The 26,739-nt window shown below is 45.2% G+C and overlaps 2 protein-coding genes and 1 non-coding gene across 10 annotated transcripts in view; 1 reads left to right on the top strand and 2 right to left on the bottom strand.

Moving 5' to 3' along the window:
* Positions 1-7,566, top strand: part of LRRC34 (leucine rich repeat containing 34) — a 30,801-nt gene extending 23,235 nt beyond the window's left edge. For 2 of the 3 annotated variants that reach the window (XR_012646881.1, XM_075004639.1), the window contains exon 13: positions 7,326-7,566. Coding sequence is in view for 2 of the 3 variants with exons in the window: in XM_075004639.1 (XP_074860740.1) it covers positions 7,326-7,329 (4 nt within the window). In the remaining variant the exon portion in view is untranslated. Of the gene's footprint in view, positions 1-1,390; positions 1,510-7,325 lie in introns of those variants that run through there. The other variant, XM_075004638.1, reaches the window with a different exon arrangement.
* MYNN (myoneurin) lies at positions 49-17,725 on the bottom strand. Of its 6 annotated transcripts, none has more exons than XR_012646878.1 (9): positions 17,679-17,725; positions 16,285-16,583; positions 11,537-12,339; positions 9,708-9,867; positions 8,065-8,243; positions 7,612-7,695; positions 6,831-6,917; positions 3,709-4,037; positions 49-161 (listed from the first exon to the last, which is right to left on the bottom strand). XR_012646878.1 is itself a non-coding variant. In XM_075004635.1 (9 exons), the coding sequence occupies exons 2-8, from the start codon at positions 16,548-16,550 to the stop codon at positions 3,769-3,771; spliced, it is 1,848 nt and encodes a 615-aa protein (XP_074860736.1). In that variant the 5' UTR covers positions 16,551-16,583; positions 17,679-17,725; the 3' UTR covers positions 73-161; positions 3,731-3,768. The 6 variants fall into 6 exon arrangements, 3 of the variants coding, with proteins under 3 accessions (XP_074860736.1, XP_074860737.1, XP_074860738.1); XM_075004635.1 differs by having other exon boundaries at positions 73-161; positions 3,731-4,037; XR_012646880.1 differs by lacking the exon at positions 49-161 and adding an exon at positions 5,544-5,643 and having other exon boundaries at positions 3,926-4,037.
* Positions 17,726-26,305: 8,580 nt separating this feature from the next.
* Positions 26,306-26,378, bottom strand: TRNAV-AAC (transfer RNA valine (anticodon AAC)). Its single transcript has one exon. It is a non-coding gene; the product is annotated as a tRNA-Val (tRNA).
* Between the last annotated feature and the right edge of the window lie 361 nt (positions 26,379-26,739).

The raw sequence follows: 26,739 nt of genomic DNA, 5'->3' as shown, positions 1-26,739 counted from the left end.
CAGCTCAGCAGCTGAGTCATCTTCATCAAAGCTGAGGATAAGAATTGGTACCTAAGAATGCACATCATTAAATTATTGCTGCAAGAGAACAACTTTATCACAACCTGTGTATTCTGTGCAGAGAGGTTTAAAATCGTTGTCTGGTAAAAATGATGATCTTCCTGTGTATAAAGAAAACTGAATGAGTAATATAAAGCAAATGTCATCTCTACAAATATCTAAATTGGATTCAGTATAAATATAAGCACTGATTTATTTTAAAAAAGTCTGAAATGTAAGAATACGTTAGTAATCTAAAATTTTAGAAATAGAAAAACAATTGAAACATTCTTATGGAATGCATATTCTACGTAGAAATGTGTTTTTCTGTGTTTTCTAATAATATGCATTACTTAATAATTCTGCATAAGGTAAACATTTTTAATGTAGTAACAGCACATCAGAAGAGATGTACTTTAATACATTAAAGATTAACTTGCCAAATAGCAGTGTAATCATATGAGTTGGGAGAGCTTTTCTTCTGTGCAATACTAATAACAAACTGCATTTGTCTGGATACCTTTGCTATCTATATTCAAGGCCCTGCTTTTTGATGTGCTTCTTCAGTCACAGAATTACCAGTTGGCCACAGAATCCTTGAGAGGTTACAGGGGAAAAAACAGAGATTTCAAAAGAATGAAAAAAGCCATACTGCACCTCTGAAAACCCAAAATGATTCATCCAATGTCCTGTGCCAGTGTGCTTAAAGCACTAACAAATGCTGTGGCATAGGTATGATCGAAACAATAGGAAAGCAAAGATAGTGAATGCCAGGAAGTGATTATAAGGATCACCTTCAATGTGATGAAAAGGCTCCTGGGAGACATAGTTATACTTCATAATGTCCAGTAATCCCAACAGCAAAATGACTACTTGTAAATAAACACTGAACAACCAAAAAACAGCATTGCACATGCCACATTAAAAATGATAGATTAAAAAAAATGGTTTATTTCACTTAAAAAGTTACAGACAAAGATAAACACTCATGGATTAAGAAAACAACATATAAAAGACAACCATGCCCAGGATTCAGGGACCATCTGATGAAGCCCTTTTTATTAATGTGAAAATGTTGAATGGAAAAGAGTAGGAATTATATTAAGAGGAATCTTCTACATTCTTCTCTTTACCAAAGCCTAGACCCAAGACACCAATGCAGATAAAATGGTATCAACCAATAACCAACCAACAAATGCACTTAAATATCACTGGTACAGTTTGACTAGAGAAAATGTACTTCTGTAGAGGCAAAAATAACACTTCCACTAATCACAGTAGAGCTTAAGCAGTGATGCTTTCAGAAACCACAAATGCTGCTTGTTTTTGCTTTTTTTGTTTTTTTTTAAAGAAAGCTCATGGAGCTTCCTTGGGTTAGGCTTATGATGTGATTCAAGCTGTAGCAGCCACAGCTGGATACGAATAGAGACAGAAGAGGAACGGAATAATTCGAAACACAGCATCTCACTGAAGAAGGAAAGATTGAAAGGAAAATTCCTAAATCATAAAATCAGCCAGAGTACTGGAAAAAGTAGGAGCGCATGAAGCAGATACCATCACCTTAATTTAACTGACAGCTGTTCAATAAAATTTGGGAAAAAGAGAAGCTCCTGACCAGGGTCAGAAAGTCCAAAAGGGGTGATCTTACTGACGTTAACAACTGGAGAGGAGCTACACTACTCTGTTGCAGGAAAGCCTTCTGTAGTGGGCTACTACACAGGATGAAAGAGGCAATGGATGCAAAGCTTAGAAAAAATACTGAATTCAAGCCCAAGAGATTGTGTAAATCAGACAGTAAGCTAAGGACCACCACAGAGAAGAGTTTACAGTGGCAACTCCCCTCATCAATTTCACTGATTTTTATTTATTTATTTCAAAATATAGACCTACATTATGGACTATTCATTTCTTGGGCCTACGGAATCCCTGCTAAAGTTGTAACAGTCATCAAGGCCACGTACAGAGATGTGAAGTACTTTGCAAGAATGCACAACCAGACAACAGGATAGTTCAGTGTAACGCTAATGTCAAACTGGGTGGCATTTTCAATTCAAATATAATCTCAGTAGTAATTATTACTGTGACAGCTGGCAATCTAACAAATGATTAGACGGAAAACTAGGCACCATTGAAAATCATCAATCAGCAACTCATTTCCACTACACTTAGAAGGAAGCCTGAACTTATTTGGGGCATGTATTCTAGATGCCAACAAAAAGATTCCACATGAAGCTGTTCAATGGAAACCAACTGGTGTGAGGAAATAAGGAGTGCAAGAGAAACCTTAAAAAGAACCCTTAGCAGAGAGGTCAGAATAGTTTGTCTCAGCTCCACAAAGCTGGTAGAAGCAGCAGCAACAGACAAAGAAGAACAGATTGAATCCTAACTTGTGTCAGTGATGGCACAACAATGTTAAAAAAACCCAGAAAATACCACACACTATTGGTATAAAAAGCTCAACCCTTTTTCACATGGGTCCTTCTACAAATCACAGCAACTACCTAAAACTGTTCTACTGGCATAGGAAATAAATTATTAGATAAATACTGTATTTATTTTTTTAATGAAATGTTTTTCTATTATACCCTCCTAAATTCTGGCATGGAATAAGAGCCTATTGTGAGTAACTCCAAAGTTTATGGCCTCTGGTCAATCTTCTTGAATAAAAGACTTTCATCTTTAGATTTCACTTAATTTTTTAGTGCAAATTTATTGCTCATTTATTATAAAGCTCTTCGGGGAAGAGGCTGTCTCCTCTGATGTTTCTGTACAAGGCTTAACTCAAAAGAGGTCTACTCCTGACTGGAAGCTCTAGGTACTAGTGTAGTATTAATAAGTAAAGAAAGTTGGATATGTGCAATTCATGTCTGCTCACAGCTAACACCACACCTTCTTACCTACAATAACCTTAATCCAATCTGATCTACAGCATTCAGCATATTACATTTTTTGACCTCGGCTGAGCAGGAGATTGCCACTTATATCAAATTACAAGATGACCGCTAGGGTCAAACTCATTTTTGTCACTTCTGAATGTGAATCCATTCTTTGGAAAGGAAAAGGCTATATGCTGTCTAGCCACTAAATCATTGTTCAAAGAAAAAGCCTCCCTCACCTGTCAGTGGCATTTGCCCAAAGCTTTCCATCTAGTCTCAGACTGGGAAACCACTGCTTCTGATCAATAATGTTTCAAAAACATTTCCACCAGAATACTGGCCCAGTTTCCACCAGATACTCCTCCTATACTGGCTGGGATTGTGGGAGCTTATGTTCAATAAATTGGCCATGCAATTTTTTTTTTTTTTTTTTGCAAGGACCACACCTGCAAGTTCAAGTTTTCAAAGTAAACTAGTGTTAAAAAAATATGGCTTGAAAGTCTGCTCACAAATGACACTAATAGGTTAACTCTGCATGAGCAATGGAGGAGATCTCCAGAGTACAGTTACATGTCTATTTAACAGAAGAATCTTAAGGCAGGTGCTCTGGAAGGGTACTTCCTCCTAGGAGATGTCAGTGGTCAATTACAATGGTAAATATGATTCCAGATTAGCAAAATTTAACAAGTAGTAAGAAACAGCACTGCACAGTGTAGATACATTATCAAATGTCTTCACTCAAAAGACTGAGTAAGAGTAAATCCAACAGCTTGGATGCTTATGTTCACCTTACCAACAATTTGTGTTTTCACTACCTGGACTGTCTTCTTGGTTCCCATATCACACAGAGTCATCAGTACAACTGCTGCAGGAAAATAAACTGAGGTTCTGAATATCCAGTCACAGCAGACCTCAGCAATGTGTCTGAGGAAGGAGACTGATTACCAGTTATAGGCAACAGCATCTGATGGTCCTCAGTCCCAATGGGAAGAGGAAGTGGTAAAGTGATCTCAGAAGGCTTCACATCTGCAGATTCTGACAAAGGGCTTTTCTGATTCTGAATAGATTCTTGCTCACTGTAGGAATTATCGACTGTGTTTGAGTCAAGGGGGTTTTCAGATCCTAAAAACAAAATTCGTAATTCATTCATTCATGAAGAAGGTAAAATGTTCTCAATGTGAGGAAAAACATGCAGGAAAAGCAATTGAATGGGTGAGGTAACTGAAGATATGAGTAATTTTTATTCCTCAAAAACACCTCAATATTTCCCCATATTATAGAATCATATGATAGAATCATAGAAATGCATTAGAAGACATCTAATCCAGTCCACCCTTCCTCCATTCCCAGCACTACACCTAGCTCAATCTTCTTAAAACACATTGCATCTGACAAAGCAGGTCTTTGCCCATGAAAGCATATGCTCCACAATATCTGTTAGTCTATAAAGTGCCACAGGACTCATTGTTTTTGTGGACAAAGACTAACATGGCTACCCCTCTGATACTTTAAACACTTTGTTACAATTATTCTCTTTGACATGACAAAGATTGGATGGAGAATTGCTTCAAATCCATAAAATGTGCTCTATAGCATGGCAAGATTTATCCCTTTCATCCAACTGGTTGGCAAGTTTAAAAGAGAGTTTTTTTAAGTGTTAGCATTTGGGGTGCCTGAGAATGACACTGCTCGAAACTCTGCCACCAAGCCAGTCTGATCTTTAAGTATCAAATCCCCTAGTGCATGTGTCCAGGTCATGATGGCTTGAAGGATGATGCATCACAACAGATCCTCTATTATCTGGGCCACAGCAGAATAACAAATCCTTAATGTCACAGTCAACGGGGAAAAGCAGTTAGCAGCGATTCCTTTAAATATTCTACCAATAAGCTGCAGAACCTTGGACATGCCAGGCATCATCTTTTTCCATTAAGACAGTGCTAGAAAGAACAGAACTTTCGCAACAGAAAATTGTTTTTACACAGTCACTGTCTAGAGTACAAGTGCACTTGAAAAAAAATCAGTTTTGATGAGGTTGCAGCTCAAACAGGTGACAATGGACTTCCATTCACACATGCTTTCCCTGCCCCTGAATCTTTGTAGGACTTTGAGTCAAGCTCTGCTGAGACTGGATAAGGATATTATTTAATCTTTCCATGCTAATACAATATTACGGTAGCATGCAAGAGCTACAACCTAAGCAAAGGTTTGTAGTTCTGGAGGATGCTACTCACTCCCTTCTCTCCCGCCAATTTGCTCACCTCATTTTCCATGTCTCCATGTGCCCAGCTTCCACTACATTCTAGTTCTCCAATGTGTAGCCTTCTTTGTTTGTCAGCCTCTATATCCCTTTCCCAACCTGTCTCCTCTCTACTGTTCCAGATCCACTTCCACCAAACTCTCCCTGGCAGCTTACAGCTTCTCTGCCTGACACTTGCTGCTGTACTAGATCTTCACCATCCATTGACAGAATGCAGTTTCACCTTTCCATCACCCTCAAAGCTTCACTGCATATTATTTGTCCTCTCATAATGTGGTCTCTTAATCTCTTGTACTGTCTGGGCCAGCCTCCATATTTCTTTTTGCATACAACTAGAGGCAACAGGTTTATGGTATTAATGCACTTACATATGGACAGATGTGATCCACTGTAGGAAGGCAAGGTGTAAGGAGATTGTTTATATTATCATCTGAACTGCCTATATCCAACTCCTCCATGCTCAGCTATCTACAACAAAGTTATTGCCATTCAAACACTTGCATGTAAATCTAAGAAGAATAAAACTAAGTATAACTGAGAAATCTTTTTAAGGGTAGAAGCCCCAATTGTACACATTGCACCAGCTGTCTATCTGAGCTTGTGTGCCAGTTAATTGAGCTCAGACATGGATTAATTCTTAGTATATTAAGAAAAACAAAAACAAAAACAAAAAACAACCCTAACATTCAGGAACATTTGGACCTTCAAAGAATCAGGGAGAGTATTCCTAGAACTGATGTCTCTCATTCTCCTGAAATCTTCACTTTGGAGAGCCAGTAGAATGTAGGGTACAGCATAACAAATAGAATTGACAAGTCTTTTGTGACTCCAGATGACTTTTCACAGCTGTCTTAGAACAGAAATCTTTCACAATGTTGTTAGATCAGACCAGATCTTTAAATATTAATTCTTGTCAGCAGCCCCCGTTGCCAACTGACAACAGTGGCTTAATGCTATACACTAGAACCCCAAAATATGCACACTAAAGTTGCCCATATTTCAGGTTAACTCGACTGAGTGGTGGGGAGCTGGCACCTAGCTCCAGGCTGCCTGCCACTCAGGGAAGCTAGGAAATTGACCAGCCCAGCACTGTTCAATTGCCTGGCTCCCACATATGGCAGGCAGCCTGGAGCCAACCACCAGCTCCCCACCACTCACAGGAGCAGGCAAACTGACCAGCGCTTGTGACTCGCAGCTGCTGCCCCTGACAGGAGTGGGGAAACTGCTCCTGTCAGAGGTGTCAGCCTGACTTTTGGCTGTCACCTCTGACAGAAGCAGGGAAACTGACCAACATAGCAGTGCTGGTCAGTTTCCTGGCTCCCCCAAGTTACAAGAAATTTTACTTAAGTGGGATTGCATAAGAGTGCAACCTCCACATAAGTCAGGAGCCTACTGTAGCTGTCACTACATTTTCTTTTTAAAAATCTCCCCAGGAGATTTCACATAATAAAGTCTGCTTTTTCCAATCCTTATCATCTGAAATGGTTAGGTGCCATTAGAGCAGATATTTTAGGAAGTGTGTACTCTGTTTCGAGCCGCTAGCAAGAACTCTTTTCCTATATAATTCTGTTACATTTTAAAACATTTGTTCAGCACTAAAGCAGAATTATTATTCTTTGATCCCAAAAATCTATTTTAAAAAGATGAACACTTACCTGTGTGAACTTTTGTTTTGTGCTTTTTTAAATTTTTTATGTCTGTATAAGAATTTCCACACAGTTCACAGATGAATGGTCTTTCACCTGAAAAACGGTGTGGCAATTAGAACTGCAGAACATAATTTCAAAGCGACATAGGAAAAACTATTTCTAAAGCCATCTATAGAACAGCAGGTGCAAAACAACAGTAATAAAATTAACAGCTTCATGAATTAAACCCATCTAAGAACAGTATCCAGAACAGAAGCATTCAAAGACAAGCTGAAAATGGTGAAAACAGGACTGACTGCTTCAATTGCCGCAGATCAAGCTATAAGCAGATCATACCCCAATTTGGATTTGTACAAGTGTTTATCTGAAAACTGCAATAGTACAATGTGAATATTATCTTTAATATTTAAATCGTCCTCATGTTACCCTCATATTACAATGCTTTATCATTAGGCAGCACTTTATATTATAAGGAATGGATAAAAAGTATCTATTTTACAGGTGAGGAAATGGAGGCTCCAAGAGGGTAAGCAACATGCTGACTTACACAAAGCTTAGCATCTGATTTCCTGATTCCCTGCTCTGCTGAAGTCTTGTTATTTTAGATTTACAACGGTTTAGTTCTTCTGTAAATAAATCTAGCTGATCAATTTTTAAACGAGTTAACAGATACATAGTATGTCCTCTTAAGTTATGTTTCAGTTATAGCATGACAGTATATTCTAAATGCAAAAGAGTGTACTGAAAAAAATTTACAACACAGGAACTGGCCTGTCTGGAAACTGACCTGTATGAGACCGAAAGTGTTTGTTGAGTTCTCCTGAGGAAATAAAACTTTTGCCGCAAATGCCACATATGTATGGTTTCTCTCCTAGAGGGTACAAAAGGTAAGTAAGTATTTCAATATACAGGCACGTGTATGTAAAATACAAATTAAACAGAGTCAATGTACAATGGTGTGAAGAGCTCCCCAAACCACAATGAAAATTCCAGTCTGCACTGCTAACCAAACCTTTGTGAAAAGCCCAAAGGAAGAGTTGATATCTCTGTTACTTTCTTCTCCCATATAGATTCCATACCCATTAATGCAAGACTCCACTATCACCCTCACCACCTCCATTTCTGCTCTTTAGATTCTCGTATCATTAATTGCTCCCTTCACCACTTTTACTGAAGCCAAACCTCCCCAAGTCGAATCCCCACGTTACGACAGCTCACTCAGCAACTCATTTATCCTCACCAGTATGTTTTCGTGAATGAGTGATAAGAGAACTAGACACTGCAAATGCTTTTCCACAGGTGTCACACACATACGGCTTCTCTCCCGTATGGCGACGAACGTGGTAGGTCAGTGTGCTGGCCTGGGCAAACCTCTGTCCACACCTATCACACACATAGGGCTTCTCACCACTGTGCTTCCTGTTAAGAAACATGCACATTACAGAATCGCACACAAAAGAGAAGAGGACACAAAGATGAAAGGAACTTGGCGTTACACCAATCATCATCTTATCTCTGGCCTCACTATGGTGATAATTTGTGGCTTAACAGGAGAAAGACAAGAGCCTACTTTTCAGATCAGATTTTCTCATCGAGGGATGTTAAAGTTTAACTGGTTAACTGGTAAGCCTCACTTTAAAATGAATGAAATTTACCAATTACAGTTAACCAGTACAGCTGGAGCAGTGATCCGCCTGCTGCAGGCAGGGGGTTGCTCCAGCCCCACAGGGCTGCCATGGATGTGGGTGCTTCAGCCAGGAGTAGACCCACCCACAGTGGCCAGTTGTGGGGGCAGCTAGAAAGCAAGGACAAGTAGCTAGGGAGGCTGGTCCAGCCTAGCTGGGCTGGAGCGGCACCCCACTGCACACAGGGGGCTGCCTGAACCAGGTTGGTGTGCCCCCATTTGCAACATGCCAGGGTCTGGGGGTGTTCCAACTGCGATGGAGCAGGCCTAGTCCCCAGCACACCATGAGGTGGGACACTCAAGCTCACCCAGAGCAGCCACTGTCTGCAGCAGAGGGCTGGAACAGCCTCCCCAGCCACTTCTCCACCCATTCAATCAGTTAACCGGTTAAACCTAGTATTTAGCAGATTAACCAATTAAAAGGGATTTTACGTCCCTATCTCAGGGCCTGATCAAATTCCTAAAGTCAGTGGAAAGAGTCCCACTGACTTCAGTGGCAGTGGGATGACGCTAAGGATATTGTATAGGAAACAGGTCAACCCTCCTAAGTAAGCAAAACAGTCATTCTGCCGACCAACAACACTGACAACCACTGCAGAGAGACATGTTGCACCTACCCCTGCCAGAGAATATAAGGGGACAGAAGTCTGCTGTGTTGAGAGCCTTCTGCTGACATCCCGGTCTCACTCGTTCCACGAGGAAGAAGGGATGTGTCAGCAGAGGGGGTTTTTCTTGACATTTGCCCAAATGTGAACAAATGTCAGGAAAGACCCCCCCATTAGCACTGTCAGCAGGAGATATACAAATGTGTTGTGCAATTTGCCTATCTTTTGCTGACAATTCTTGGCAATCTAGACATAGCTTCAGTATGGTTAGAAAGGGAAGAAATCAACTGCAATAGGAGTCCTAGGGTGAATGACCCCATATGGACAGCTGGGCCAAATAACTACTGTGGATGGAGGAAGTATGCCAAACACATAATGCTCGTCTGCAATGAAGATGTGGAACTGAAAGTAGGGAAGGACAGGGAATGACAAAACAAGGACAACGTTTATTTAGATCTGATCATGCACACATGCACGTATACTGAAGTTCGTGTGCAAGCTGTACTGCAGCTTAAGTCAACTATTCACAGGTGTGAAATTCAGCATGTGCATAAGTATGTGAAAGATCAGGCTTAAGTTAGCGCCTTCTCTCACCTAGCATGAATCTTCAGATTGCTTGAAGTTGCAAACTGCAGATTGCATACATCACATTTATATGGTTTCTCTTCTCCATGATGCATACGACTGTGAAAAACTAGCTGGCATTTCTGGGCAAAGCCTTTGTCGCACAGTTCACATTTGTATGGCTTCTCCCCTGAGAAAACAGAGAAAATTGTCTTAGAGAAAGCCATTCTTACACAGACACCAAGTTACTTGACCCAAACTCAGAAGTCAGCCTAGTATTATTTCTTGATGCCACATAGCACCCAACAATCAAGCAGCTACGCCTGCACATTACGAGAACTGCAGCAGATATGTAACTTCTTAAAAGCATTATCATCTGAAAATCCTCTGGTAATTAACTATTAGTTTTAATAAAATCTATTCTTCACAATACTAGCACTGCAAAATTCTAGATATTAGCAACAGAGAAGACCGACTAAGCTATCAGGTCTGTCCAAATAGTATGTTCCTGTGTTCTTACTAATATTTCCTAAGCATCTGCTGCAGGAGTTTGAAAGTGGTTCTCTGATCATTCACTACCTCTTAATAGATATAGTATTCGCTAAGAAATATGTGCTAACTACTGCTCCTAGGTCTCACGTGATTGTCTAGTAGGAGAACATGAGCTTATATTACCATGACAGTGCAGAGTCTGTTAGGAGGCAGAGGTTTCAAAGATCCTTAAATTAATAAATAATGATATAGCTCAAGGCTTGATTAAAAAAAAAAAAAATTACCAGACACCTGCTATCCAGAAGTCTAAATCTGCCATCCAGTGGTTAATACAAATAATAAGGTTTCCTAACCATCCATATATAGCAGACTTTGGCTAGTCAGCATCTCATATATTTGAAAACCTCCCCTTGACTACTGAAATGAAAAAAGTTCTTCCTCTGCCCACCCTTCATTTCCCTCACTCTACTCCTTTTGGAGATTCCTGGAAATAGATCCATTGCCTGAATCTCTGTTTTCCCAAAGAGGAGCCTAATGAAACAGACATCATGCTTGGAAGATTCACTACTACCCCAGAGTCCTGCACAACATCAGTAAAAAGGCACCTGGGTGTAGACAATTTTATCCTATTGCCCACTGAAAGCTATTGAGCAGCAGTAGCAGAAAAACACTGGAACTCTGCAGATATCACGGCATCAATTTATATTTGGAAGTTATTTTCATAGCTATGTTCTATAAACTTGATGTTATCAAATGAAAATCTCAAATTCTGCAATAATTTATGTTAGCAATGCTGCTCTACTGTAAAAAGATACTGCTGTCGAAGTTTCCAAATTGCCTCCGGAGGGTGGATTTTTCCATACCTTTTGTTATCATACTCATTCTGGTATATCAAAGCTTGACAAACGAACAACTGCACAGATTACAATATTGTGTATGTAACTGAAATTTGGAAGACAGTGAACTAAAATTATAAATGCCATTATTGTGACATAGGATAAAAGAACAGTCTGATCTCTTGTGTGCATCAGTCAGACATTTTCTGCATTGCACTCCTCTTACATACCGTCCAAGGATAAAGGACTGAATCAGCTTTCCTGGAATTTTAGGAAGTCAAGGTATTCCCTACAGGCTGCTGTGACTGCAATGCTATCCTTTCTAGCTATGCTACTTTTCTATACACACTCAGTTGCTATTTGAAATTATTACAGCATGGTAGAATGTAATTAGCAGTGACCAGCAGTTACCATGCAAATACACAGAAAGTTGGCATGATGACTTAACACTTTAGAAACAACGTATTATTTATGCTTCCCCGTGCAATCATTAAAAACAAAAGAAGCCCTTATAAAAAGACTACAACTTACCTGTGTGAGTTCTGACATGTGTTTTCAGCTGATTACACTGCGTAAATGCTTTTCCGCAGAGTTGACACACATAAGGCTTTACTCCTTTGTGTATTCTCATGTGTCGTCGTAGACTACTGGCTTCTGAAAATACTTTCCCACAAGTGGTGCACACTGGCTTGGCCTTGGAGTATTTCTGATCGAGATCTTCTCCTGAGCCCTCTATTTGGCAAGAGTTCTTTTCACTAGCTATATTAGACATACAGTGTTCTTTCAATGCACAGTTCTGCTGTGGCTTCCCCTGTTTTTGTTTCACTGTAATAGTCTGAACTAAAACATCTTGTGCTGCAAAAGTTTCACTTTCCATCACAGATGCTAGCTGTAGCTCTGTAATATCGCTGCCTTGGGCAGCTTGTTCTGTTATCTGTGTGGCCAGTTTATTTGCATCTAAAAACATATCGACTGATGAATTCTCAATTATGTCATTCTGATATTGCACTGGTTTATTCTTCATGTTTTTCTGAGCGTTAAAAGCCTTTTTTCGCTTTTTGGTCTGTGCAGATTTCTTTTCTAAACCCACTTTTTTTGCCTGTGGCTGAACTGAGTGTGCAGAAGGGACATCTGATTTCTCTTGATTATTGTAATCTCGAAGAGTGAGGAGGCAAGTCTGTTGGTTCAGTTCAATGTTTCCAGTAATACTAGAAATCTCTGTAGAGGAGGGATTAGCAATAAAAGCAAAGTCTTCCATCTTTATTTTACATTTAGTAACCACCTCCTCCACTTTGAGATAGTCAGCAGCCTGGTGAATTTCTTTAACATTCCAGCTGCAAGGAAACAAGGCTAAATGACAATATTCTGGACATCAATATCAATTAATACTAAGATAACAGCCATGTGAAAGTCTTATTTAAAATAGTTTCAGGTTTAAAAATTGTAACTATCAAGAAAATCCAACAAAATCTAACCTTGTGGTTTTGATATTTTATGAGATATTATTTAATACTGATGCATGACAGGAGACATACAAACCAATAAAAATAATTCCATCTTAGTTTCATTCAAGGATCTCAAAGCACTTCCCAGTGAATAAAATATCAACCCCTCTCTGAAGTAGGTATTAACTCCACTTTAATGATAAAACTGTTTTCAAATGGTCATTACTAGAGTCAGTGGCAGACAGAAGTAAAATCCTGAAGTATACCTTTAGGATACCATGCTTTTGCTGTATCTGAACAGAGGTTAACCTATAGTGATTTAAAAAAAAAAAAGTGTATATTCTAACAAAGTAACTATTTCTGGAGCTTACAATGCTTGAAACCAAGATCTTTGGTAAACAAAGTGATTTTAGCCTTGTAATAGGTTACCCAAAGGACAGATTTTAAATAACAAAGCTATTCTCCATCAACACATTATACAGAGCAATTACTTTAAGTAAAATAAAATGACTAATACAGATCATCTTGATCTAAACTAATAAATGCAGAAGGGCAAAATGGTGTAAAAACAAAATAAAAGCAGTGAAGTTCAGGAAGTCAGAAGTTTAGAAAGTCAACCCAACTTCTGATACTCTGAATGAGAAATCATACACAATACTAAAATGAGTAAAACAGAATTTACCACAAGTGCTCTTTCAAACACTTTTTCCATATCTCTTTCCTTGTCTTATCTTTCTTTCCTGACTTTCTTCTTTTCCATCTATTTTTTCCTCCTCTTCCTCTCTCTTTACCTCTCTTCATTAAGGGCCAGGCCAGCAGTTAACAGAAGCATTCTAAGCATGCTGCAGTACTTTTGTAAAAACACTTTCTTAAAGAGAAACTGCAGTAATTGGTTATAATAGCTTAAAGCGTTAACTACAGAATAATATATTGAACACACACCCTTAAATTAGCTAAGGGCTGCACAGTTCAAATCACAAGAAGCCAGGAAATACAAAGTTAAGGTTCTACCTATTGCATTAACTTATCCACATTGCTGAAAAAACATTAAATTTTATTATATGTTATATATGTAATTTTACCACAAAAATATATATTAAACATACACAAAGAATAGCAAATACTGTAGAAACTATTTAAAACTAGACATTTATTATGGCACATAAGCTTGTACTGGTCTACTAATAGGCACTTGCACAAATACATTCGTATAAAAAATAAATACAGTGGTGCTGTAAAAATCCTTATTTTTAATAATGCCCACTGTACTATACATGCAGTGTGGCAGAATTAATGACGATCTTACAGAGCCTGACATTTTATCATTTTATTTGTGCAACCAGGATGCTGTACTAAGAGTTTTATTTTCAATTTCTGCCAGAGTGTATCTAACTAAAAACTGCCATTTTTGGTACTCACAGGTAGTGATTAGAGTACCTTGTATTATACAAGCTGTCCTCTCAACCACTGATTGTTGCCATAGACAGTTTCATTCTGCAATCTTTTAACTACTTCTGTATGGAAGCAATTATTTTCTTCCTCCGCGCAAGAGGGAAAGCTGACTATGCACGAAGTGATGTAAAATGCACAAAGTTTATAAAGAAAAAGACAGAAAAATATTTTCTCTCTATCCACTTTCAAGCATGGTAATAAGAGGTTTTGCTTGTCATAACAACAGGTAAAACACATTCATACAGAGTGCAACTTTTAAACTACCCATCACAGGGTAAATAGTCTCTTTAAGAGGAAATGACTCTAGCTCACCTGTTACTAGTTTGCTCCCTCCCAACATGGCATGATGGAAGGCACTTTGCCTCTATAAAGACCATGCCCATAGCTGAGAAAATGGATTGTGTAAGAGTTACTTAGAGGGTTACAGCAGACAGTGATAGTTGGATTGCCTTGTGAAGAGAAAGAAATAGTGAGGTGGATAGGAATGATTGGAAAGAACTGCCCAGATGAGGAAATCCTGAGAAGCAGAAGACTTGCCTGAAGGTAAAGAACTAGTTCAGTCAGGGTAGGCCAAGCCTGTGAACCAAAGAACTGATTTTAGAGTGAGGTTCCTATAAGAATGATTAAGGCCGTGTCTACACTAGCCCCAAACTTTGAAATGGCCACACAAATGGCCATTTTGAAGTTTACTAATGAAGCGCTGAAATGCATATTCAGTGCTTCATTAGCATGCGGGTGGCTGTGGCGCTTCGAAATTGACGCGGCTCGCCCCAACGGGGCTCCTTTTCTAAAGGACCCCGCCTACTTTGAAGTCCCCTTATTCCTGTGAGCAGATGGGAGTAAGGGGACTTCGAAGTAGGCAGGGTCCTTTAGAAAAGGAGCCCCCTCGGGATGAATTGCGCCAATTTCGAAGTACTGTGGCAGCCCGCATGCTAATGAGGCACTGAATATGCATTTCAGCACTTCATTAGTAAACTTCGAAATGGCCATTTCGAAGTTTGGGGCTAGTATAGACACGGCCTAAGAGTCACAAGCAAAGGAGTAGCCATGTTAGTCCATAGCTTCGAGAACAAGTAGTAGTCTTATGGCACCTTATAGACTAGCAGATATTTTGGGGCATAAGCTTTCATGGGCAAAGACCCTCTTCATCAGATGCGTGAGTAGGGGGTGGTTTCAGAGGGGTATTTAAAGAGTAAGGTCCTGGTAAAAAGGAGGGCCAAAGCTGACAAGGTCTATTCAGCAAGGTGGAAATGGGAGTAAATACTCTTGAGTGGGGGTGGGGGGCCAGGAGTGTAAGTTAAAGTGCAGCCATCTTACTTTAATTTGCCTTATCTTACAAATTTGAGACCCATATTACTCAGCTGGATCTACTGAACTTTGAAATTCTATTAAGCTTTATTCTTGGAAGCTGAGTTTGACTTGTCAAAGAAGGATGACATTCCTTTCCTGGGTGGGGAAAGGTGACCGTCAAGTTGACCCTGGCAAAAAAGATGGGCAATTTAACTCAAAATGCGTGAAGACTAGCCCTGACCATCATGGTTGGTTGTAGTAGGGAGCTCTGGTGGTAGTAAGCCCTGAAATATCCTCTCCCAAACTTTGGTGTTTGCCTTTTCCTGTTTATGTAGACATGGGGAATAAGCTCCTGTACCTCCAACGCTACTGTGGGGGTTAGCCTTCTGCTCCCAAACATCAAAAAGGATATTGTCTTAAATCTCAATCCAGAGAGCAAGAGTCACAAGTAGGGAAAAAATCACACCAGAAAGTAATTTGTTATATAGTTTGGACAAGTCTTATATAGACATCATTCAAGGTCTAGAAAGCTGATTGGTGTTAGGCCCCTGACCAGGTAATTACAGAACACATGCCTCAACGTGGATGTGGACTGTCTCCAAAGCCTCAGACAGATGCTACATGGTTTCTGCATACTTTACAGTGTTTTAATGCTTATATAGCACATGAGATCAAGGCTGCCATGCAGTGTTTGGCACATGCAGAAAGAACTTTGGTGTAGAAATTAAGTAGATGAATGGAAGAGGAGGCAGAGAGAACTGCAGCAAGTCACTGAAAAATAATTAGGTGATAGCAATAGTAAAGGCTCATAACACACTTAAGTAACTTACTGAGAGAGAGTGGGAAATTTCAGTTTTAACAAGTTAGACGTTCTCACATGCTTTGAATAAAAAAGAAAAATATGACTTTGAATAGAAAGCATGCTGAGTTGATTTATATGCAGTATTTAAACACCACCGAGCATGTATCAAGCCACAAGACACAGCTGACCTTCTATTCTTTGGCATACACTGTTTCAGCTAGCACACACAGTCTTGCATAACTTATGGCAAAGAAATCCCTACTGGAACTCTTAAAAATAAAGTATGTTACCTGTCAAGGTTTAGGTTTCCTGTGTATATAAACTCCAGGAGTTTCTGAAATCCATCAGCCTTTACTTGAGTCTGATCCAAAACCACATTAGTGTCAGAGGCATCCCTGTAAAATGCACCAAAGTACTCGCTGAAGGAGGCAAGCACATTTCTGTGAGCTCTGAACTGGAATTCACCAATAACTACTGTGCAGTCACAAAGGAAACCTGACTCCCGTTGTTTGTTCAGTCTCTCCAGAAGGTGCTCACAGTGGTGGGAATACTGCATTTTGGTAGAGTGACAGTGTGTCTTCAGGCAGGTCTAAAGAAGCAAAGGAACTTTATTACAACTGTAATGTCTTTCAAACATAGTAAGTTTAAGTAAGTAAGTTCCCAAGATCACCACAATACAACTTATTTGAATATAGTGCTCTGTTGTACAAACTTTTTTTTAAAAAAAGGGATAATCAGAGTACTACATCCTTCTCTATGTGGGACTGGCTAGTCTCAATGCACAGAGACAAAGCGAGAGAGGGAAATGGACATGGCATGCATATACTGTAAATGCTTTCATATCTGGCAGCCCCAGAGATGGGGTGGTTGCTGGATATTCAAATTATCTGGATAAGAGAGGTATACCTAGCAATGCATAACACTGAAGAAAAATAAGATTTAGATATTAAGAAACATGTATGCAGCACACTTTATTTACCAACAGTAGTATTGTACACTGCAAAGCAGGGAGCTCATGTCAGCTATTTTCTTTTCAGCCTTTTTCCCTGGCTATGCTCAAGTCCCTGCCGAGGCACGCTTCTCCCTAGTCAGTTCCGCCAGCGTGACAGGCAAGCTACCTTGCTAAAGCCAGCGCCCTTGTCAGGGGGACTACTCTCGCGAAGCCCAAGCAGCCAATACTCCCCAGCGGGGGGGGGAGTGACAGCCAAGCGGCCGGCGCAGACAAGGCTTTGCAGAGCCGAAAGGGCCCGTGCTGCAGTTATTTGTCGGAGGGGTGGATAAGAAGGCCCCTGCCCCGCACCCACCTCCCTCCCAGGAGACTGCTCTACTCCCGCTCCTCAGCTACATGTGGCGGTTCCTTGCCCACTACCCCTGCCCCACCCCGGTACTTGGCTCGGGCCGGGCCCCACCCATTCCCCTCCCATCACAGCAGTCCCCGCTCTGCCCGGCCCGGTTGGACACCCCAGGAGCAGCTGACGTGCTCCGTTTACCCCACCCATCCACCCGCCGGGGTGGTTCGTTCCATCCTCTGCCTCTACCGCCACTCCACTCCCCCATCCCCCGAGCTGGCGATTTAGTTCCGCCCACTCCCACAGCCCCTGGGCCTGGTGATTCGCTCTCGCCTGCCCTTCCCCCAGCATCTCAGCGAGGCCCGCTGGGGTCAGAGAATCCGGTGTACACACACCTGAGGAAGGGGAGACCAAACCGGTTCGCCTCAGGACGCCATTTTTGTGATGACGCCACATGTACCGCTCATCCGCTTCCGGAATATCACTTCCGATGTCCTGCTCGCAGGTCTATGCCTGCGTCCAAACTGGAGCCAACCAGGCTCTACCTTATTTAGCTGACGGGACCTGCCTCTCACGATGGCATAGCGTCATCCTACCTCTTCCGGCTCCGTCTTGTTGGGCTGCTGGCTGAGGGTAGGGCGTGGACTACAATTCTCGTCATGCAACGCGGGCGGGCGGCGCCCCAGTCTGCCCGGGGCGGTGCACAGTGGGAGTTGTAGTTCCGGCGAGGCTGGCTTTCTAATCAGTGGGGGTGACGGGTCATCTGACTGCTACAGTCAGATGGACTCCAACGCTCTGGGGCTGGCGGGGACCAGAGGTCTGGCAGCTCGTGTTACAAAGTCTGGCCAGGTCCCTGCTATGAGTCGTACTTTTTTCTGTGGAGTGGGGAGAGGCCCCAGCTGGGGATGACCTTGACCAGGTGCAAGAGGAACAGTTAATACCAGGCCAATAATGCAGTCTACTGGTGTAGCCCTGTATGGGCCCTCTTCTTTTAGCTTAATTTACCCTCCTTCCCATTCAACACTGAAAAGTGGCTGTCCGTAAATTATGTAACCCATTTTTAGTTTTTCCCTCTAACCACTTTGTAACATTGAAACACTCTGTCTGGCAAAATTAAGAGCCTACCTAGCCTACTCCCCCAACTCCCCCAGCTCTTGAATACCTTATGGACAGCCCTCAAATGGCACCTTCATAGCACAATTGGAAAGCCTCTCGGGGGGACAAAATGATATAATTATACCGGTACGAATTATAGACAAGCTGACTGAGATGAGGCATAGATGGCTTTAGACATATGAAAAGAAGGTAGAAGCTGATGGTAACAGCTTATTTCCGAAGTGCAACAGAAGGGTTGGAAGACTGCAAATTAGATGGACTGATGTCATATAAAATAATTTGATTAATTGTGGACTTTCTGACAAGACTGACTAGGATGGAAAAAAAGGACTCAGAGGCGACCCATATAGGGGGTACTAAGAGTAGAAGAAGAAAAACTATATTGATTTAAATTTACACATCACCTTCAACTGGGAGAGAGGAGCAGCCTTCATATGTAGACAAGGCGTATTGAAGCCACAAGCCAACCTTGAACTTAAGATCCCAATCTCAACCCATGATCAGTGAGTCAGGTTCCAGGTGGTTGGTTTAACACTTTCTCTTAACAGAAACATGCAGAGCTAAAAGCATACATGAAGCAAGATGTTGATACCTGTGTGAAATATGTGCTCCGAGACACAAACTTGCAAAGCCACCATAATAGAGGCCCAACTTAAATGTATACCCCAAATTAAAAAAACACAGTAAGAGAATCAATAAAGCGTCGTTATGGCATAAAAACAATAAAAGAAGTGGTGAGAGATAAAAAGGCATAGCTTAAAAGGTGGAAGTTAAATCCTAGTGAAGAAAATAGAAATTATGTCAAATTAAGGCTACGTCTACACGTGAAACCAACATCGAAATAGCCTATTTCGATGAATAACGTCTACACGTCCTCCAGGGCCGGCAACGTCGATGTTCAACTTCGACGTTGCTCAGCCCAACATCGAAATAGGCGCAGCGAGGGAACGTCTACACGTCAAAGTAGCACACATCGAAATAGGGATGCCAGGCACAGCTGCAGACAGGGTCAACGGGCGGACTAGCGCTTCCGGGACAACAGCTAGCCGCTCCCTGAAAGGGCCCCTCCCACATACACTCAGCCTGCACAGCACGCGGTCTGAGGAGCCATAGGCACACAGACCCCGGGCGCCGCAGTCATGGACCCCCAGCAGCAGCAGCAGCAGCAGCTAGAGGTCCACCCAGCCCTCCCGGCAGGAGCAGGGCTTGCCCTGGCCCATGCCATGTGGGAGGCAGCTGAGTACCTTCTTGCCCCAGGGGAGGAGATGCCCCCAGGGCAGCAGGGCTCAACCCCTACCCCTGCAGCACCCCGCTCCACCCCCAGCCTCACACGCCAGCGGCTGTGGAGCTACCCCACCAGCACCGACTGGTGGGAGCGGCTGGTGCTTGGGGAGTGGGACGATGACCACTGGCTCAGGAACTTCAGGATGACCCGCCAGACATTCCTGGAGCTGTGCCAGTGGCTCACCCCCGCACTCAGGCACCGGGACACTGCCATGCGGCGTGCCCTCCCTGTGGAGAAACGGGTCGGCATCGCTGTCTGGAAGCTGGCCACTCCGGACAGCTACTGATCTGTGGGGCAGCAGTTTGGTGTCGGAAAGGCCACCGTCGGGGCTGTCTTCATGGAGGTAAGAGAACCCACAGGGGGAGGCCAGGGCAGGGCAGGGGGGCCAGGCCAGGGCAGGGGGGCCAGGGCAGGGCAGGGCTGGCCAGGGCAGGGCAGGGCAGGGCAGGGCCACGCACACCCTGCTGACCCCTCATTGGGGCTGTCCCATGTGCTTTCTCTGCAGGTCGTGCGTGCCATCAACGCCATGCTCCTGCACAGGCTCGTGAGGCTGGGGGACCCACATGCCACTGTCGCCGCCTTTGCCACCCTGGGCTTCCCCAACTGCTTCAGGGCTCTGGATGGGACTCACATCCCCATCCGCGCCCCGCACCACAGTGGAGGACGATACCTCAATCGGAAGGGCTACCATTCTGTCGTCCTGCAGGCCTTGGTGGACAGCCGGCGACGTTTCCAGGACATTTACGTGGGCTGGCCTGGCAGCACCCACGACGCCCGGGTTTTTCGGAACTCGGGCCTGTGCCGCCGGCTGGAGGCGGGGACCTACATCCCCCAGCGGGAGATCCCTCTGGGGGACACCACCATGCCCTTCTGCGTCATCGCAGATGCGGCCTACCCCCTCCGGCCGTGGCTCATGCACCCCTACACGGGCCATCTCTCCGCTAGCCAGGAGCGCTTCAACGAGCACCTGAACCATGCGTGCCAGGTGGTGGAGCGCTCATTTGGCCGCCTCAAGGGACGCTGGCGATGTCTCCTGACCCGCCTGGATGCGGGCCCCAACAACATCCCTCAGATTGTGGGTGCCTGCTGCGCCCTGCACAACCTCGTGGAGAGCAAGGGGGAGACCTTTCTGCAGGGCTGGGCCGCGGAGGCCGGCAGGGCACACGTGCAGCCACCTGCTGCCCCCAGTCGGCAGGTGGACCCCGAGGGGACCCGGGTCCGGGAGGCCCTGCGGGCCTACTTCGACCAACAGGCCGCAGGGTGAACTCTGCCCAGGCCCCCTACTGCCCGCCCCTTCCTCCCCCACACTCCTGCCCCTACGCCCACACCATGGAGCACCCCACAGCCCCCCCCCCCCAACTTGTCCTGGACAAATGACAGCACGAACTTGTGGCTGAACGTAAACTTATTTTTTGTCTTTCAGAAACTTTTTTTTTTTTCAATAAATATGTCAAACACAAACCAAAAAGTAGGGACAAACGTTCAACAAAAGCAAGATGTGCACAAATAAAACAATACAACAACAAAGCAAACAAGTGTGCACCATCAACCAAAAAGAAAACCAGGGAGGAGAACGGGGAGAACTATTTACATGGGGGGGACGGGGCAAACGGGGGCACCAAAAAAAAACAGTCCAACTATATACACAACAACAAGGGGGGGGCCACGTCCCGGGCCCCTCGCCCCTAGAGCCCAGCACTGGGCGTGCCCGGCCGGGAGCCCCGCCGTGCCTGCAGTCTGGTCCGCGGCTGGGTGGGAGCGGGCTGGACCGGAAGGTATCGGTGCCGGCGAGTCTCAGGTGGCTCCAGGGGTCCCTCGGCGCTGTGGCCCTCGCGGGTGGGTGGTGGGGCGACGGCGGACGGCCCAGCGACGGCCGGAGCAGCTGGTGGTGGGGCTGCAGGAGCGGGCGGGGCGGGCGATGGCTGGGCCGGCGCGGCATGGCGAGGCCAGGTATTCAACCAGGCAGTTAAATGTCTGGATATAGGCCCCCCATGCCTCCTGGCACCAGGCCAGGGCCCGCTCCTGCAGCTGGAGGTGCTGCTCCGACACCTCCAGCTGCTGGCGGAGGATGGCCAGCAGCTGGGGATCCGTGGCCGTCGCCGGTAGTAGGCGCGGGGTCCGCCGTCTTGCCCTCCGCGGGGCCGGTGGTTCCTCGGCCGAGGGGCTGCCCTGGAGCGATGGTCCCGGAGGGCTCTCCGGGACAACTGAGGCCTCGCCGGCGCTCTCTTCCGGTCCTTCGGATGGTGCAGGTGCAGGTGCAGGACACAGGAGAGGAGGGGGGAAAGAAGAATGGAGACAGGCGTTAGTGTGGGCCCCGAGCCGTGGCCTCTGTCCCCCCCACCCTGTGCTGCAGGTTCCCCATCCCCGTCCCTGGGAGATGCTGCTGTGATGGACGGGGTTCAGGGGTCCCCCTGCCCTGCACCCCGTCCCCTGGTGGGAGCGACTCTCACTTCAGCCCGCAGGGTCTGAGAGCAGGAGAGGTTTCTTAGGCCACAGATGGCCAGTTTCTGGCAGGAGTGACAGCACCAGCTGTCGGGAGAGACAGTCCTTCCAACCCGTCGTGGGGAGAAGACCCCAAGGGGGGCCCCTCTGGGATGCAGCTTTCCCCCTCCTCTGGCTGGCTGCCTTCCAGCTCTCCCTTCCCCTAGCCTCTACCTGTGGCCCCCGCCCTCGCCCCCCAATTCCAAGCCAGCTCGGCTCCTCCCTCCTGTTTGTTCAGGGCAGAGGTATCACCTGCCAGCTGTAGCGCCAGGATCCTCCTTTGGCCCTGGGAGCTCTTCGGCTCTTGTGGCTCATATGTAGCCTGAGTCTCCCTTTGGCACTCCCCCCACTCCATCACATGCTGCTGCTGCGGGGTGTCCCACCCCCTCCGGCCAGGGGCCCCTCGAGGTTCCGCTCCCCCCTGGCCCGGGGATGGGGCATGGCACTGTCATGCAGGGTGGGGGGGGCAGGGGCTGATTGCTGCAGTGCTGTGAGGGCCATGGCCCTGGTGTCCTTGGGGCCATGGCCATGTGAGCGTGTGGGGGGCCCTGGACACATCTCTGTTACCCCCACCCCTCAAGCCCAGGGGTGTCCACCAGAGAGGGGTACCTACCTGTGGGTCCGCTCCACCGGTCCGGAGATCCCCGGGGGTCGGAGGCCCTGCTGCTGCTCCGGGATGGCAGGAGGAGGATCTGCAGGCTGGATTCTGCGGAGGAGGAGCCCCCCTCCTCCTCCTCCTGCCGCGATGTCCTGGGGATGGCCTCCGGGGGGGGCCCCCAGGGTGCGGGGCTTGCCTCCGGGGCGGACTCTGTCTGCAGGGCCTGCTGGGCCTCGTCAGCCGAGGTGTCAAGGGTGGCCGGAGGGGAGGAGGTGTGCCGGGAGCTCAGGATGTCCCTGAGCTCCCTGTAAAAGGGGCAAGTGACAGGGGCGGCCCCAGATCGGCTGGCCGCATCCCGGGCCCGGGCGTAACCCTGCCGCAGCTTCTTGACTTTACTCCGGACATGGTCCGGAGTGCGGGCAGGGTGACCCCGGGCAGCCAGGCCCTCGGCCAGCCAAGCGAACGCATCCACGTTCCGCCTCTTGCTCCCCATTACCTGGAGCACCTCCTCCTCGCTCCAGAGCCCCAGCAGGTCCCGCAGCTCGGCCTCTGTCCAGGAGGGGCCCCGCTGCCACTTCCCAGACTGCCTGGCCCTCTGGCTGGGCTGGCTGCCCTGGCTCCCCTTGGGGGGGGTCCCCTGGGGGCACTGGGGGGGCTGCTGGGCAGCCATCGCCGCTGTGTGGGGGGCTGAGGGCTGTGCAGGCTGCCCGCCTGTGCAGGCTGCAGCCTGCACGTTGCCTCAGCTTCCTGCAGAGTCAGGGCAGGGGAGGGGACCTTTAAGGGGCCGCTCCACGCGGCCACCAGTGAGCTGAGGGGCTGGAGAGAGCGTCTCTCAACCCCCCAGCTGATGGCCGCCATGGAGGACCCAGCAATTTCAACGTTGCGGGACGCGGATCGTCTACACTGTCCCTACTTCGACGTTGAACGTCGAAGTAGGGCGCTATTCCTATCCCCTCATGAAGTTAGCGACTTCGACGTCTCACCGCCTAACGTCGAAGTTAACTTCGAAATAGCGCCCGATGCGTGTAGCCGCGACGGGCGCTATTTCGAAGTTAGTGCCGCTACTTCGAAGTAGCGTGCACGTGTAGACACAGCTTAAGTGTAAAATGTATAAGTGTAAAAATGTAATAAGGAAAGTCAAAAAGGAGTTTGAAAAACAGTGAACCACAAATTAAAAAAAAAATAGCAAAATGTTTTAAGTACATCAGAAGCAGGAAGCCTACTAAGCAGCCAGCGGGGCCATTAAATGATCGAGATGCTGAAGGAGCACTCAAAGATGATAAGGTCATTACAGAGAAACTAAATAAATTCTTTGCTTTGGTCTTCATGGCTGAGGATGTCAGGGAGATTCCCAAACCTGAGCCTTTCTTTTTAGATGACAAATCTGAGGACTTGTCCCAAATTGAGGTGTCATTATAGGAGGTTTTTGCAACAAATTGCTAAATTTAATACTAACAAGTCATCAGGACCAGATGGCATTCACCCAACAATTTTAAAAGAAATGTGGAACTGTGGAACAAGTGCAATAAGGACAAGTGCAGAGTCCTGCACTTGGGCTGGAAGAATCCCAAACATTGTTACAGGCTGGGGTCCAACTGGCTTAGTAGTAGTTCTGCAGAAAAAGACCTGGGAGTTGTAGTGGAGGAGAAGCTGGACACGAGTCAACAGTGTGCCGTTGTAGCCAAGAAGGGTAATGGCATATTAGGTTGCATCAAGAAGAGCATTGCCAGTAGATCCAGAGAAGTGATTATGCCTCTTTATTTGGCATTGGTGAGGCCGCATCTGGAGTAGTGTCCAGTTCTGGGCCCCCAGTTATAGGAAGGATGTGGATACACTGGAGAGGGTCCAGCGGATGGTGACCAAAATAATTAGGGGACTGGAGCATATGGCCTATGAAGAAAGGTTGAGAGAATTGGGACTGTTTAGTGTGCAGAAGAGAAGACTGGGGGGGGCACTTGATAACAGCCTTCAACTTACTGAAGGGAGGTTGCAAAGAGGCTGGAGAGAGGCTGTTCACAGTGGTCATGGATGACAGAACACGGAACAATGGTCTCAAGTTGCGGCTGGGAAGGTCCAACTTGAACATTAGGAAAAATTTTTTCACTAGGAGGGTGGTGAAGCATTGGAATGGTCTACCCTGGGAAGCAGTGGAGTCTCCATCTCTGGAGGTGTTTAAGTCTCGCCTTGACAGAGCCCCGGCTGGGCTGATCTGATGGGTTTGATCCTGCCTAGGGCAGGGGGCTGGACTTGATGACTTTTTGAGGTCTTTTCCAGCCCTATTGTTCTATGATTCTATTAACTGTGGTTTGTAACCTATCCTTCAAATCATCTTCTGTATCTAATGACTAGAAGATAACTAACATGATGCCAGTATTTAAAAAGGGCTCTAGAGGTGATCCTGGCAAAGTGGAAACATAGTCTAACATCAGTACCAAACCCAATACAATTTACAAGAAACTCAGTGCACATAAGCCTGTCAGTGAACACGTCAATGGAGTAGGCCATTCTGCTAAAGACCTGAGAATTTGTGTCCTCGACCAAAGAGAATTCAAAAACAGACTACAGGGAGAAATTTGTGAACTGGAATTCATATTCAAATTTGACACATTAACACATGGTATGAACAGAGACATCAATTACCTGACACATTACAAGGACTGCTTCCCTTCCTTTGATGCTTGTAATTAGCTCAGGCAGGACACTAAACACCCCTCTCCCCCACCTGTCTCCTTCAGTCCTATGTATTTATTTGTCACTTTTTATTGCAATTTTTTTTTTTGGTCCTCTGTACTTATAAATTTCAGTCTGTATTGGAAATGAGATTGATCTGAAGAAGTGGATCTGTCCCACAATAGCTTATCACCAAATAAATCACTGTATTAGTCTTTAAAGAGCTACATTTCTGCTCTTTCATTAAAGTTCAGACAGTGCCCTTCAGGCTGATTATCTGACAAAGATATCAAGATATGTAAGCCCCTGTCTCCTCTTTAAATATGTGCGCACAATTGCAATTTCTTGCTGAAAATCTCTCTGATGGCCAAGTATATTATTAGCAGAATGGACTCAATAGTTAAGGCACAGAGAACCAAAAACAGTAATCAAGGAGGACAAATCAGGAAAAATGATGAAAAAATGATTTCCTAACCTTGATCGTTTTTTTCTGATTTGTCCTCCTTGATTACTGTTTTTGGTTCTTTGTGCCTTAACTATTGAGTCTGTTCTGGTCTGGCTATGGTCTGAAGAAGTGGGTCTGTCCCACGAAAGCTCACCTAATAAATTATTTTGATAGTCTTTAAAGTGCTACTTGACTGCTTTTTGTTTTGATACTATGCAGACTAACAGGACTCCTTCTCTGTTACTAAATGCATGGGAGTCAAGTTTCGGAGGGGTAGCCGTGTTAGTCTGGATCATCTGATGAAGTGAGTCTGTGCTCACGAAAGCTCATGCTCAAAACTTTTCCGTTAGTCTACAAGGTGCCACAGGACCCTTCGTTGCTGTTATGAATGCATTGGGTGCATCTCTGACCGAAGGAAGGGAAAAAGTGTTTCCGCCCGGTTTCGAACCGGGGACCTTTCGCGTGTTAGGCGAACGTGATAACCACTACACTACGGAAACTAACTTGTAAAGAGCCTTTCTGACTATCTTATTTATATATACACTGTACCCGGAAACAGCGTTTCTTGGGAGTCACGTACATGTCTCCTCTCGGCCCTCCACCGCTTTTCCTTTCTGTTCATTGAACTGTTGGTGGAAGGTGTTTTTCCAACCACTTGAGTGTGTTCAGTTTACAGCCTGAGCTCTAATCACATAGGCTTCCTGTAGCTTAAATGACCCAATCGTTTTTAGCACTGTAGAATTAAAGAGAGCTCAACTTTGGAGTGAAATGTAAATGTGATTGAAATGTCTTTTTACCAAATCAAAAATCCATCAGATGTTTCAGATAGTTTCATCTAAAAACAAAGACAGTAGAATCAGG

The sequence above is a fragment of the Carettochelys insculpta genome, chromosome 10, assembly GCF_033958435.1.
Source record: "Carettochelys insculpta isolate YL-2023 chromosome 10, ASM3395843v1, whole genome shotgun sequence".
Taxonomy (NCBI): Eukaryota; Metazoa; Chordata; order Testudines; family Carettochelyidae; genus Carettochelys; species Carettochelys insculpta.
Note: the sequence above shows the minus strand (reverse complement) of the source record. Positions and strands in the feature narration are given on the sequence as shown.